We start from the raw sequence: 16,237 nt of genomic DNA on the forward strand, positions 1-16,237 counted from the left end.
ATCTTAACTCCCATTATGAGCCCCTTCCGGGATTACTGTTGGATTTAGCAATGGAGGAGGACATGGAGTGGTCCATACCCCCCCCTGCGAGCAACAGCCCCCAGAGCTTGGACCCCCCTAGCTACACAAGTTACCGCCTTAACCTTAAAATTTGGTCTGAGGGCATGTAACGGCAGGTCTACCTCAGATAACCCAGCTAGCTTCACTTTTAACAGCAAGGGTAGGGAGTCAAGTCTGGACTATATACTGGCCCCACTACCAATGTGGTCAAGTATCATTGACTTCTGGGTATTGCCTAGGGATCATAATGCACTGAAACTAGAATTTGCTCATCCTGGTATAGATTCTAGGCTGGAATTGAGGGATTCCCGGGATACCGGTCTTGGCCTGACTCAAAATAAACGAAGAGTAAAGTGGGAGATATTCATCTCTAACCCAGAGAGGATACCCATACTCTATCAAAGGGTTGTCCCTATACTCGAAAAAGTTCAGGAAATCATGGTTAATGATATAAACCAGAGTAACCATGAACAAGTAGGGCAGTGCCATAGAACCCTCTCTGAGACAGTATCTGCAACACTTACTCGTACCCTAAGGAGGCCAACTGCCTGTGCAGCTGGCCCAATTTGGTATAATAGGACCTGTCGTACTGCAAAATCAAGCCTCTTGACCTCTATCAAAGCAGGTCTGTGAAGCGAGATAATTAGAGCCAAGAGATCCGCTTACAAAACTTTAATCTGTAATGCGAAAAGAGAATGGGAACACCAGAAATGGGAATCCCTTTCTGTATCATTAGCCAGGGGGGACTCACGAACATTTTGGCGAACAGTGAACACTGGCTCACTGGAATTGGCTCCTGCACTGGAGCCGAACATTTCACCTAGTGCATGGTCTGATCATTTTAAATCGCTATACCAACTACCAGATGGGGAGCAGGCTGCTTTCTACCCTTTATGCACTGAGGATCCTAAAGAAATCTCCCTGTTTACATTCAAGGAGGTTAGAGCGGCTATAGCTGGATTAGCTTCAGGCAAGGCCCCAGGGTTGGATGGTATCCCAGGTGACCTTTTTAAGCAGGAGGTGGATGTCTGGACTCCATATCTGGTTTTATTATTTAACCACATTCTGCGAGGCATGGAGATTCCTGCTACTTGGCTGGGCGCAGAGATTGTTCCCATTTTTAAGAAGGGCTCTCCTCTGCTCCCAGCCAATTACAGACCCATAAGCCTCATAGATGTCTCACAAAAGATCTTTGGTAGAGTGATTCTGAACCGGCTTCAGGACTGGATCGATGACAATAACATCTTGAGTCCCTTTCAGGCAGGTTTCAGAAGGGGGGTTTCGACGGTGGACCAGATCTTCCGATTGAATCTTCTCTACTGGAAAACAGTAACAATCGAGGGGGGCAGTCTATACACAATATTCGTCGACCTGCGGGCGGCGTTCGATTTAGTCCCTAGGGACAAACTCTGGGCAGTTTTGGCAGCTACAGGGGTTCCTGCTGATCTACTCTTTATTCTGGAAAAACTACATCAGGGCAACTACGCAAGGGTAAGATGTGGCAGAGGAGGTACCCTTTCAGATCCTTTTCCCGTTGACAGGGGGGTTAGACAGGGTTGTGTGCTTGCACCCACCCTTTTTTGCCTCTTTGTCAACGGGATCTTTAACCATCTTGACGGGATTAGTAACATCGACGCCCCAAGGTTGGCGGGCAACAGGGTACCGGCAATTATGTTTGCTGATGATACCCTGTTGCTCTCCAAATCACCTATGGGTATACAAAGGGTCCTTGACGGCTTTGTCGACTTCTGCAAGTCGCATGGTTTGGAGATCAACACTACAAAAACAAAATATATGATCTTCAACCCACCTGCCTCTACCCGATCTAGCCCGCGGATAGGGACTTCCAGTCTTGAGAGGGTGTACACCTTTGAATACTTGGGGGTTATCTTTAATCCCCTAATGAGGTGGGATTCACATCAGACAAAAGTGAATCTGAAGCTAACCCAGATGACGGGCGCCATTTCCAGGATGCTGAGTGGGCTGAGCTACAAACCATTAGGCCCACGCCTTCACATTTACAAAACCCATGCTAGGGCGGCTGGGCTATATGGGGGCGAAATCTGGGGACATGTACCTATCCAGAAAATACAGGTTGTAGAGAACAACTTTTTGAGGCAGCTGACAGCTCTACCATCAAGCACCCCGCTATTACCCTTAAGATTGGACTTGGGCTTAAAACCCATTGCGGTGGAACTAGGCCTCAAACCTCTAATTTTCTGGCATAAATTATGGCGTACCCCAGAGCTTGAGAATTACAGAAAAGAGCTACAAGATATTCTGCGCCTTATAAGAATTGATCAAGTACCATGGCTTGCTTATATTAAACATTCCTGTGAATTAATAGGAAGATCTGATCTGTGGACTGACCCAGTTAATACATGCCCAATGTCTTCCCGCAAAACTATCTCCTCAGCTTACTATGAGCACAATTTACGTGCCCTAGTTATGAAGGCTAGGGTTGGGTCCCTTACTGAACAGTTCCTGGCATTTAAAGATACATACACCCGGGAACCAGTCCTAGATGATATTGAACCAACATTAACCAGGAAGCTTTACCTACAATGGCGCTACGGTACTTTGCCTCTTGGAGCCCATACTGTCAGCTGGTCACCTAACTCAACAACTCTATGCCCAGCGTGTGGCCACCCATCAGAGTCTGACTTGCATATAATTTTCTTCTGCCAAGCCTACCACAGACCACGGAGATACTGGCTTCTTCCACTTTTAAAAAACCTGGGTTTTAAGCATTACATTTCAGCTTATAGGATTTTAAAAACTGACTTATCACCACCAATAGTATTTGCGGTAGCGAAATTTTTAACAGCTATGTGGATCAGCCGCAACCGTCATGTAAAGCCCAAAAATTGAGGATGGACTGATCTGAATGTTGCTATGCTGCTAACTCTAAATGAGTATTTTAATGTGGTGCATAACATGTTATTTATTGTATGTTTATCTCTTTTATTCTTTTATGGCCCAAGTGGCCGAAATAAAGTTGAAATGATGATGACATCTGGAGCGTCCTCAGGAACACCTGCAATGGATTAGGCCAGAATTCTCCTTTCACGAGCAACACTGCGTGAAGTGTAAGACACTTATATGCTTCGGTGAGCAGTCGGTGGATGCAGTTTGTGCTGCACAACGCAACCATCGTTGTTAATTTTTTAGTTTTTTTGTTTTTGGAATGATAAGTAATTCCAAATGTTTCCTGTTTTATTCATTCTTTTTTGTTCATTTTTTGAAAATAACAAAAAAAATACAAAATTGTTAAAAAAAAATACAAAAGAAAAAAGAAGAAAAAAAGTTCTTATCAGAACTACCTTGTCTGGTTAAAGAAAGAACTATAATTGCAAGGTAATGTGTGAAAGTTTGGTTGAATATATGTATACAGCATGATTGACTGAAAGAATGCATTAGCAGTGTATGGTAAATTTATAGGTGAAGATTTATGAGGAAGTACTGCAGCTTGACACTGCAAGCTCTTTAGCTGCACTGCACTGTGGCACTTCTGAAGCACAGGGATGTGACATATGTACATGAATATGTTGCAACTCTGTGCTTCCCTCTGCACTGCTGCACAAACTGCAGCCATGCGGTGACACAAGCACCCTTGCACCATGGTGCAAGGATGTCTGTCGTGCGGAGATTGTTTTTGTGCAGGAAGGGACACCTTCCTGCACAAAAACAATCAGTAAAGGCATTTTCCTCTTTCAATGTATGCTGTAAAATGCAGCATGCATTGAAAGAGGAAAAAACTGAGGAGAAATGAAAGCAATTCTCCTCTTTGCGCCTTGCTACACCATCTCTAGGATGGCGCAGCCTTCACACACATCTCCAGATTTACGATTTCTCATAAATCTGGAGATGTGTCTTGTTCTATGGGTGTTGCATGGGAACACCCACAGCAACACCTACGGGACGCCCCTTCAAAGCAAAGTTCTGTGTATGAAGGGGTCGAATTTACAAGGAGAGGAAAAACTACGCTGGGTGGTTTTTCCTCTCCTTGTAAATATGAAGGAGTGCCTGGCGCCATCACTACGTTACAAAAAGTGACGTACTGGTGGCGCAGGGTGCTTGTAAATCTGCCCCATAAGTGCTTAGGTATTTGCAGACTAATACTATAAGAACATAGTGCTGGATGGGTGATTGAAGAATTGCATGAGACTGACAGGAGGTATCCTACGCTGCATGGGTACTACTTCAGTATTTAAAGGAGTGGACCAATAGTATGTATCTGCTTAGAGATTTTTAGGCATTATGCACAGAACATTTTATGTGTACTTGTGTTGGTGCCTAGGTCATTTTATAAGAATACCACTAGTAACTGGAATGATGACAGTGCTGCAAACAGAGTGAACACTTAATTTATAAGTGCTTACGTATTGGTGGAGTGATAGGATAAGTTGATAGTGGTAGATAAGTGATTAAAGAAGTGCATGGGACAAACTGGACGATTCCTACACTGCATGAGTACTAACTGGGTATTTAGAAGAGTGTATCAATAGTATGTAGCTAGTTAGAGGTCTGCTTGGATAGTGCACAAAATATTATAGATGTACTTGTGTTAGTAGCTAGGCCATTCCATAAGTTCACGACTAGTAACTAGAATAATTACAGTATTACAAACAGAGTGTATAGTGAATTTATAAGTGCTTAGGTATTGGTGGAGTAATAGGATAAGTAGATAGTGCTGGATGGGTGATTGGAGAAATGCATGTGACAGACAGGAGGATTCCTACACTGCATAGGTACTAACTGGGTATTTAGAAGAGCGTATCAATAGTTTGTAGCTGGTTAGAGGTGTGCATGCATAGTATACAAAATATTGTACCTGCACTTTTTGACTACGCCATTTCTTAAGTATACGACTAATAACAAGTAATTTCAGTGTTGCAAAGAAAGTGCGTGCTGAATTTATAAGTACTTAGGTATTGGTGGAGTGATAGGATACGTAGATAGTGCTGGATGGGTGAATGGAGAAGTGCATGGGACAGACAGATGGATTCCTAGACTGCATAGGTACTAACTGAGTATTTAGAAGAGCGTATCAATGGTATATAGCTGGTTAGAGGTCTGCATGCATAGTGTACAAAATATTGTACCTGCACTTGTGTTAGTGGCTAGGCCATTCCTTAAGTATATGAATAATAACTGGAGTAATTTCAGTGCTGCAAAGAGAGTGCATGCCAAATGTATTAGTGCTTAGGTATTGGCAGAGTGATAGGATACATAGATAGTGCTGGATGGTTGAATGGAGAAGTGCATGGGACAGACAGAACGATTCCTAGACTGCATAGATACTAACTGAGTATTTAAAAGACTGTATCAAAGCTATGTAGCTGATTAGAGGTCTGCATGAATAGTGCACAGAATATTGTAGCTGTACTAGTGTTGGTGTGTCTATGGTTTCGAGAATGGTAGTCGGTATTTTAGGGTGTGAGGAGGTGCATCAGATGATCACGTAGATGATGGCATCAGTGATGTCATTTGAGATGTCATCAGTGATGTCATCAGTGATGTCACTGACCAAGTCATGAGTGATGTAATATGTGACGTCATCAGCAGTGCATTACTTTAATCCAAAAAGCTGGCGGCCATTTTGGCCTGGTCACGATGTTAAAATTCAGGAATTGATACAATAAAGAAAAGAAAACAAGTGTTAATATGCACACAATGTCATTTCAGCATATCTTGCCCCATGGCCGCCATACCTGTATGTTCGTCAACGTGACTTATTCATAATAAACATACTTAGAATTGCAAACATCAACATAAACAATGGACTGTACATTACTTTAAAGTGAAAGGCTATCGGCCATATTAATCTGGGCACGTTGCGTATTATAATGGTTCTTACATGAAAGAAAAGGAAAAAAAGGGGTGTTAATATACACACACATCACCTAAATAAAGTTCTAGCAATTATAGTTCCATTCCATTCACAGTTCATTAGAGATGTCATGAGTGATGTCATGAGTGATGTAACTGACCATGTCCTGAATGATGTAATGTCTGAGGTCATTAGCAATACATTGCTGGGGCGTAAGTTATAGTTAGCGCAGGTAACTATAACTGCTAAATTTCACTGGTTGCGTATGAGTTAAATCTGAGTCCAACTATACCATCCCTGTAATCTTTGTTTTTTTCAGCAAATTTCTAGTTTTGTTTTTAACATTAAATAAGATGCATATCACAATGGATGGTGGGGGGTTGGAAGCAGGGTCTGGCATTGTGCTGCCCCCACCCAAGCTTGCTGCTCCTACCTTCCCTCCTCCTAGCCATCCATTGTCCAAGTCCATGTCCCTGCTCCCTTATTACAGCCCTGTGTGGCCGTTGTTCTGCCACTGGCGTTTCTGCCTTCTCTGAACAGTTAGCTTGCTGCCCAATCCACCTCCTCCCTATCCTCTGTTGCCTGAATCCATGGACTAGCCTCCTCCCTCCTGCCATGCATGGTCTGATGTGCTTCCACTGCCCTCCATTTAGCATGATGTACCAGTCCACTCCTCCTGCCCTCCATTGCCCAATTCTATGCCCCCTCATTGACCTCCTGCTTAGCCTCTGTGCTTAACTTGCTGCCCCTATTCTCCCCCCCCTGCCCTCCGATGTCTTGGTGCATGCCCCTGCTTCATCCTTTTTGCCCAACATGTTCCATGGACCTGCCACTCCTATCTTCTCTGAGTGTTCTATTGAGCTGCCACTCCCCTCCCACCTGCCTAGCATTGTCAGATGACTGTAACCTGTCCCTGCCACCTCCACCCTGCCTGTCCACATCCCCTTCCTCCTGTCCTCCATGGTCCATTTTACTGCCACACCCTTCTGCCCTCCCTGGTCTGCTGTGCTGCAACTGCTCCTCCTGCCTTCCCCGCGTGGTCTGTTCTGAGGCCCCTTCCCCTGAACTCTCTTGTCTGTGCCCAGGTCCTGACCCTCCCTTCTATCCTCCATGGTCCTTTGTGCGTGCCCCTGCACCCTCCTTCCCTTCTTGCCCATCATAGCCATTGTGCTGCCACTATCCCTCCCGCTTGCCATGCATGGTCTTCTGTGCTGCCACGGCCCCTCCCACCTTCCCTGTGTGGTCAGCTAGCTGCCCCTGACCCCCTCCCATCTTCCCTCCATGGTCTGTGTGTATGCCATCATAGTCTCACTGTTGCTCTCCATGGTGTGTCTTGCTTCTAGTGCCCATCCTGCCTGACCTCCATGGTCATCTTGCTGCTCCTGCCCTGCCTCCTTGCCCCCAGCCCTCTGTTTCCATGTGCAGACCCCTATTCCCTCCCTTCTGGCTTGTCTGTTCCATTGCAATGCCCCTGATCCGTCCCTCCTGCCCTTTATGGTCTGTTATGCTGCAGATTTCTCTCCTGTCTGTCCATTATGGTCAGCTAGCTACCATTGCCTCTTTCCACTCTGTTCTCTGTTGTCCATGTGCATGGTCCTGTCCCCTCCCTATTGCTTTCTATTGATTGTTGTGCTGCACTCCCGTCCCGCATGCCCCGTGAGGTGTATTGTGCTGCTGCAAACCCTGATGCCTGCCCTGTAGGGTCAGTTTGGTGCACCTCTCCATGTCCCTCCTGTCCTGTTATCCGAGTCCATGTCCCTATCCCAATTCCTCCTGCCTTTCATGATCCAATGTACCATACTTGCAAACATTTTGAACTTGGTAAGAGGGAGATTTTGAAACAAAACTGGGTATTGATTTTCCCCTTTGAGTTACATTGAAAAAGAGGAGATTGTAGACAGGAGACAGATCAAATAAAGTCCATTTGAGCTTAAAAACATTGGACGTTTCCTGGCTGAATCGGGTCTGCTGACATGTATGGTTGTACTACCACTGCCTCTTCCTTCTGCCCACAATGGTCTATTATATTGCCACAGTCTCTCTTGCCAGTCCTGTATTGTTGGTCTGTTGCCCCTGCCCCCTTTCCACTGCCCGTCATAGTCTGTTGTGCTGCCACTGCCCTTCCTGCCTGCCCAGTGTGGTCAATTTGTTGCCTCTGCACCCTCCTACCTGCCTTCAACTTTCAGAGTCCGTGCCCCTGGCCTCTGCCTCTCAACAGTATCCTAATGAACAACTAGATTGCTAACATTCTATATTTATTACAAAAGTGTGGAACGCCTGAAGTCATCTTGATATAATCAAAACTGTAATACCTAGAGCATTTCCTTTAGAAATTACATATATGAGAGAGTCTTATTTGCATCAAAATTATGGCTAGTGCTCTAAAAAACTAAAATGAGGACATATTTTCTGAGTTTTCAATAGCGACAAAGCACTTTTAAATTTTTGTTATTTTTATGTTTTTTTATCCAGTTCACCACTTGATTAAATGTTGCACTTAGGGGAGAGGATGTGGTGTTACTTCCAGACCTGCAGACTTTGCAACTAGGGAACCAGGTTGGAGTTTCTGCTTCAGCTCGACATTCTGTGATGCTTGTCAAATCACTTAATCTCCCCATGTCTACAACCAAAATGAATTTGTTCTTGTGTGATGTAATCAATGTTCATGTAAAGCACTCCAATACCTGGAAAGTCTGCACTATATAAAACTGCAAAAACACAAAAAATAAAAAGTGTTTTACACAGTTCTGTAATTGGGCTACATGTGGGCTACGTATGGGTGATACTTTTGCTGCATTCGGGGTCTTTTATCTCTGGTGGCCATCTTGGGAGATTTATTTGTTGTGAAGTTTCCTAATTTCCTCATTTACTGCAGTCTCCTCAGTAGGAAATGCTTTCAGTTTTTTACTTTGATTCCATCAAGAAGGTATTCAGATATGTCACACATTTGCCACAAATTCTGAATGTTAGCACTCTAGTTGCTCATTAGATCATTGTAGTAAAGCTACTGCTCACCACGGAAGTCTGCTGCTGGTATTAAAAGTGCATGTTTCAGTCTGCATGTCAGAATTTTTTTATGAAATAGAAGAGGATTTGAGAAGTCACTCAAAATATGCCCTAATTTCTCTTTCTTCAGCACTAATCATAATTTCTATGACAAAATGAACCCCCTCATTGTGTTCCTTTTTAAATTAAATGTTTTAAGTGTTACCAGTTTATTCCAATCAAGATGGCTTCAGGTGTGCCATACATTTGTCATAAGTAAGACAGTAAGCGATCTAGTTGTTCTTAAGAACACTCTGGGACATTCTGTCATTGGGCTATACTTGGGCTACATCTGGGTGATATTTGTGCTACATTTGAGCTCTTTTGTCTCTGGTGGCCATCTTGAGAGACTTATTTGTTATGAAGTTTCCTGATTTCCTCATTTACTGCAGTCTTCTCAGTAGGAAATACTTTCAGTTTTATACTTTGGTTCCATCAAGAAGGTATTCAGATGTGTCACACATTTTCCATAAATTCTGAATGTTAGCACTCTAGTTGCTCATTAGATAACTGTAGTAAAGCTACTGCTCACCAGGGAAGTCTGCTGCTGGTATTCAAAGTGCATGTTTCAGTCTGCATGTCAGAATTTTTTTAATGAAATAGAAGAGGATTTGAGAAGTCAAAATGTGCCCTAATTTTTCTTTCTGCAGCCCTAATCATAATTTCTATGGCAAAATGAACCCCCTCATTTTGTTCCTTTGCAAATTAAATGTTTTAAGTGTTACCACTTTATTCCAATCAAGATGGCTTCAGGTGTGCCATACTTTTTTTATAAGTAAGACTTTTAGTGCTCTAGTTGTTCTTTAGACCACTCTGAGACATTCTGTCATTGGGCTATACTTGGGCTACATCTGGGTGATATTTGGGCTACATTTGGGCTCTTTTGTCTCTGGTGGCCATCTTGGGAGACTTATTTGTTATGAAGTTTCGTAATTTCCGCATTTACTACAGTCTCCTCAGTAGTAATTACTACCAGTTTTTTACTTTGATTCCATCAAGAAGGCATTCAGATGTGTCACACATTTGCCATAAATTCAGAATGTTAGCACTCTAGTTGCTCATTAGATCACTGTAGTAAAGCTACTGCTCACCAGGGAAGTCTGCTGCTGGTATTGAAAGTGCATGTTTCAGTCTGCATGTCAGAATTGTTTAATGAAATAGAAGAGGATTTGAGAAGTCACTCAAAATGTGCCCTAATTTTTCATTCTGCAGCACTAATCATACTTTCTATGGCAAACAAAATGAGCCCCCTCATTTTGTTCCTTTTTAAATTAAATGTTTTAAGAATTACCACTTTATTCCAATCAAGATGGCTTCAGGTGTGCAAGACGTCATAAGTAAGCGTTAGCGCTCTAGTTGTTCTTTAGAACACTCTGGGAAGCTGCAGTAGAACACAAAGGAATCAACTGACAGTCTCTGCCCTTGTTGGATGTACATGTTTTACTGGGAATGTCAGACTTGACTGAGAAAGATAATGTGAATTTACAGAAAATATGCTCTCAGTTTAGCTTATAGATCACTTTCCAAACCTCTCTGGGAAAAGCATGAGAAAATAGTTTTCTCTCAAACATGATTCATGATGTCCCAGCAGAAGGCTTTTTCACATGGTAAAATCACCTTAGAACACACCACAACTCCTAAAATGAGTATGGTACCATCAACACATGATTTATAATGTAACTAAAGTCTTTAAACCTTCTATTAACTGCAATGCTTTTTAATGAGGTGCTATCGTGTATATTGGTCCCAAGATGGCTGCCAACACTTCTTGGATGATTTGCTGACAGCCAATCAGATCTCACGATGAGATGTGTGGTTAGGCTCCGCCCAGATATATATGTGATTTTACTTTTGATTTTCTCAGGAAGTACTGAACGGATTTACACCATTTAACCAAAAGGCACGACTCTGAACCAAGGACTACCTTTTTGCCAAATTTGGTGTAATTCGGTTCAGCAGTTCGGGCTGTAGCTGCGACTAAAGGTTCCTATGGAAAATTGCATGGGGAAAACACGTTAGGGACCCCCCTTTTTTCTCAGTCCCCACTTGACGAATCACCCCGAGACTTTTAGGATAGGAGCGGACTGGAGCTGGCCAAAAGTTTTGAAAATTTCGCGAAGATTCGTCAACCGGCGCTAAAGTTATTGGGAATAGAATGTTGCGGATATCCTATGGAAAATAGGTCCTAATTATAACTACCTACTGGCGACCGCCAGTAGGTAATATATATATATATATATATATATATATATATATAACTGCATCTTTGCAAAAGTATGTTTAAATAAAAAATACATAGTTTACTTTGAAATATTTTAATAACCATTTTAAAATGAAAATAAATCAACTTTATTTAAAAATACATCAATTAAAATTAATCCAATAAATAACTTTAAATAAGGTACAACAAATAATGAACAAATATACATATTTCACTTAAGGTGGATTAAAAAAAAGACATCTTTAAAAAATAATTTTCATTTAATGTAATATATTTAAATTATTTAAATATTTAATTCACAATTAAGTTAATATTTCTATAGCATTTCCGTTTTGTTCTACATTTAAAATGAATATCTGATAATACTGTATAATATGTAACATAAAAACAATTGACTTTTTTAAAAACTAAATAAACTTCGTTGATGTTCTCCATTTTTAATCATAGGGAGATTTCCACTATTGAGACCGCCGGCTTTGTATGAAAAGTTACTAGTGGTAATTTTACACTCGTAAATGAGGCCTCTTCCCCTGAACTCAAGGGGTGGACACAAGTAAGTCGAAACTTTGTAGTAAATTTACACTTGTAAATTATGACTAACCAAAAGTAGTACATTTACTGCAAAATGTAAGAGTAAATATTCATGTGTAGATGTACTCTTATGTACATTTATCTTTGTGAATTGCCATCATTGTCGCTGTAGACTCTTTCCAATCCTTCCTTTGTTTGTTGCTCAGTGCCGAGAATATGCATGTTCTAAATCTTCTGCCACATCAGTGAAATCTGCTGGATGATTGTGCTGTAACTGCAGATGCTGTTACTGTGCATCCAATACAAAGAGATCAGATAACTACTTTATCTTAAAACAGGGGTTCACATTACCCTGGCCTTTTTAACCCTTCGCAGGCATTCCTTTTCCACATCTATTTCCTTTAAGACACACTTGGCTATTTATGGTGCAATTAAATATTTCCTGCAACAAAATTTTCAAACATTTCATTGTAGGAGGAACCTGAGATAAGGAGGGGCACTTCTTCTGATTATTCTAAGGTACTAGGCTCCCTTTCAATACAAACCACCAAACTCTAGAATCTCCTTTAAACCAAACACTAAAGCTCTCTACTCTCCTGAAGTCCTAAAAATCAGAAGGACTTGTCTGTTGCCCCTCCTCTATGAAGCAAAGATTGCAACCAGAGGAACTAATGCCTTGCCTATAGGAGAAGATCTTTAAAAACTGCTACACCGGCATACAGTGCTAATTGATTCTACACAAAAAAATATAATTCCAAAAGCACAAGTTGGAGGTATATATTCTATAGCAAGTACTTACCTATCAACTGTTTAATTTTCAGTGTCTCTGAAATGTCCATGCACAGCTTCAAGCCTGCAGTAACATTACTGGAGCACCCCACTGGCCTCCAAGGACAACACTCAATGGTACACCACATAAGTGACAAAATAAGCCCATATTCTACTAACCACGCACATAATATAGTCTGTGGCAAAGTGGACAAGGATCAAGGACTGGAGAGCCCTTCTGTACCCCTCTAGAGGTAGTGAGATGATATACTAAAGCAAAATATATTTCAATATAATTCAAAGCAATGGTGTATAGGTTTACCGGTCCAGAACTTTATTTATGCAAACGTCAATAGATGTTCTTCCTTTGAAGTCCTTCACCCACGAAAATTGCCTTCAGGGTCTATAAATTGATCCATTCACTTCACTGAAATGGCATATGCAAGAGAGAAGCTTCGGTTATTATTTCTTCTAATTGTTATTTTCTGTTCAATTATTACAAATCTCTGAGTGTTTTTGAAGCATTTTACTATTTTTCTGTGAATGAGCTTTGACTTATTGAATGGTTGAATGTGGTATTGTTATCGCTGACAAACCTTCATTAAGACTGCTTACGCACTGTGATTTCACAACCTATCTTTGTGGTCCTTACCAGTCTCAGTGCCCCTTACTTCTTTACTTTGTTTGTTTAAAGTTTTCAGAAAATGGCGAACACCCAGTTGCCCGAAGACTGGCAGAACCTCACCACTGTGCCAAGAAGCATGCAGGATGCTGAAAACTGTTCCACTACAGATGCCTTTCTGACAAAGTACTACCTTCCCACTTTATACGGGATCATCTTCTTAGTAGGGTTTCCGGGGAACTTTATCGCCATTGGCGTGTATCTTTTCAAGATGAGACCTTGGAGAAGCAGCCTCATAATCATGTTGAACTTGGCCATCACAGATCTCCTGTACTTGACAAGCCTTCCCTTCCTGATCTACTACTATGCCAACGAGATGAGCTGGGACTTTGGGAACTTCATGTGCAAATTTATCCGCTTCAGTTTCAACTTCAACCTCTATGCCAGCATCCTCTTTCTCACCTGCTTCAGTGTGTTCCGCTACTTCGCCATTGTTCACCCCATGAGATACCATCACATTCATAAAAAGAAGTGGGCTATTGTTGCTTGTGTGGGGGTGTGGGTGGTAGCCCTGGTGGCTGTGCTTCCAATGGGCCTTGTGATCGAATCCACAGAGAGGGAAGGACTTGCCATCTGTCTGGACTTTGCAAGCTCTGCCAGGCTGGAGACAGTCCAGTGGTATAACTGGCTCCTGACAGCACTCGTCTTTTTCCTGCCTTTGGTCATCGTGACTTTTTGTTACACAAGGATCATTTGCAGTTTGGCTTGTGGACCTTATACGAACGATGCATTTAAGAGGAAGGCCCGCAGACTAGTGGCCATCCTCCTCGTTGTGTTCTATTTGTGCTTCCTGCCTTTCCACATTCTCAGGATTGCTCGCATCAAAACACAGATACACCCAGTGAGCTGTGAGGTCAGAAACCACATTAACTCTGCTTACATAGTCTCTAGACCCATAGCAGTTCTAAATACATTTGGCAATTTACTGCTTTATGTTGCAGTCGGAGACAATTTCCAGCAGGCAATCCTCTCTGTGTGCGGGTGTAAACAAATTACCTATGTAGAGCAGACAGTGAGTAATACAGATGCAGTCACTACATCATAGTTATATTTTGGTGAGACGACAGTGTTTATCTTTTTAATTTTGATTGAATTGAAATATTTATATATTCGTTAATATCGACTTTAGCAACCTGTATTTATTGTACACCTCTTTTGGGAAAAATAATTTTTAATATTTTTTTATGTTTTATGAGTGACATAAGAATTTATTATAAGTATTGTGTATTTAGGGTGCTTTCACACAAACCGTGAAGGTCATATAGATTGCTTGATTTAGCAGTTTAGTTGTCCAGGTTGACACATAAGGATTTTAACCAAAATCAGAAAGGCACAATGTGTTTTTTTTCTGTGGGATTTAAGATCGCCCAGTAATTTTTCAGTTTGCCATGTTTAACATGCATCTTGTTCCTCATTTTCTCTCAAGCAAGTTAGTTGATGCCAAGAGCATCTTACTTCTACACTATAAATATATTACTATCCTCACCAACGGTGTCATTTAGAACCTGCCAGACATTTCACTAGTGAATGGTTCTCCAAAGTCAGTCCTGGAGTGCTAGATCCATGCCAGACTGTTAAGATTTTGACATGTATGTAATTGGGGATGTGCCAAAAGTCTGGTATGGATGGGCCCTCCAGGACTGACTTTGGAGAACCCTGCACTAGCCCATCTGGTTAGGGTAGGACTTTGAACTTTGCTTCTGTGGTGGATTGGCACCCACCAAACTAAGAGATCCTCTCCAGGCAGTCAAGGATAGTTGTGCCTTCAATGTAACTACTGGTGCGGCAACTCCAGTGATTGCACTAAACGTTTCCAAGAAGATGTCATTTTGGCTGCTCTGTCTCAACAAAGACTTTTGTTTTCAAGAAACAAACTTCAAAAACAAAGGTTGATTAATGTCAGTGGTCCTGATCTACCAAACTCTAAATGATCCCATATGATTAAAGTTGGAGAAAACCTAGCCATTCTCAGAAGATTTGGGGATGCTCATGTGCAATAAAATTGACTAAGATTTGTTCATGAGCATCTTTAAGAATCACAGTACATCCAGGAGGTGGGGATTTTATATCTATTTCAAGCCTTATAGGTTAAATGGAGTCATACACATTTTACAATGCACTTTTTTAATTGAATTACGCATATTTAATGTTATAGAGGGACAGTGAGATTGAGCAATTTGGTGAATCAAGTGCTAAATTCTAGGATTAGATCACCAATGCTGAGACTGGACCACAGCATAAGTGTGATAAGCTACACTGTTGTGAGCCGGGGAGGGACAGTAGCTGATAAAACTACCTTACATTGAATGAGCCATTATCATTCATCTTATATGCTGCTATATTAGTCAGCACTGGCATAAAGGCCCCAATTATGAGTTGGGAAGAGTGGGATTCCCGTGTCGAATTCCACTCTGCTGGCTTATAAATTGCCCGTTGTTTCTGCACACAGATGTGCCCATTGAGGAAACCCCTAATCCAATTTTACCATCTGGAAAATCTAGCCAGCAAAATTGCATTCGGAAATTTTGCATTGCAGCTTGGACCAGTTGTCCGTATCCCTAACACTCAACAAAGTCATTGCTGCTCCTCCCTGACATTCAACACTTTCCCCTACCATCCCCCTACCATCCTTCTTCCTGTATACCCTACTTCCCATGCAATTCAAAGTACTTTTTGCAGACATTAAAAACCTGCTCAGGGAAGGTGGTAAATGTTTGCATTCACCCTCTGGAATCAGGAATACCATTCAGAATGTTCCCAGTAAATCTGTGGCCATGCAGTTATTCTGCATTCTGAGGGGTCTAACTCATATTTCCAGAAATTCTATGCATAGATTTTAGACAATATTCCAGGCCACCTGGTATTCCTACATAAAATTCCTCACGAAAGCAGAATTACAAGATCCAAAGTTACTCCAAGGATCCTCTGCATTTCAACTGGACACTTCACCTGTCCAGGCAAAACTCCAGGGAGAAGTGAGGAAATACGGGAGAATTGGGTTCAGAATTCCTAAGTGCGGTATTCCTAACTCATCATGATTTCTCATTTCTGAGGAAACTTCAGGGTACACTCTGGGGGTGGAAAATACTGGCCTGAT

General features: G+C 41.7%; 1 protein-coding gene across 1 annotated transcript; it reads left to right on the forward strand.

The window, feature by feature from the left end:
• Positions 1-13,189: 13,189 nt before the first annotated feature.
• On the forward strand, positions 13,190-14,185 carry OXGR1 (oxoglutarate receptor 1). The gene has a single exon (XM_085620497.1). The coding sequence runs from the start codon at positions 13,220-13,222 to the stop codon at positions 14,183-14,185; it is 966 nt and encodes a 321-aa protein (XP_085476623.1). The 5' UTR covers positions 13,190-13,219.
• The last annotated feature ends 2,052 nt before the right edge of the window (positions 14,186-16,237 follow it).

Source organism: Triturus cristatus, chromosome 8 (genome assembly GCF_964204655.1).
Source record: "Triturus cristatus chromosome 8, aTriCri1.1, whole genome shotgun sequence".
NCBI classification, from domain to species: Eukaryota; Metazoa; Chordata; class Amphibia; order Caudata; family Salamandridae; genus Triturus; species Triturus cristatus.

Coding starts and splice junctions, on each gene's coding strand:
- OXGR1 (XM_085620497.1), top strand. CDS start 13,220: ATGCAGGATGCTGAAAACTGTTCCACTACAGATGCCTTTCTGACAAAG.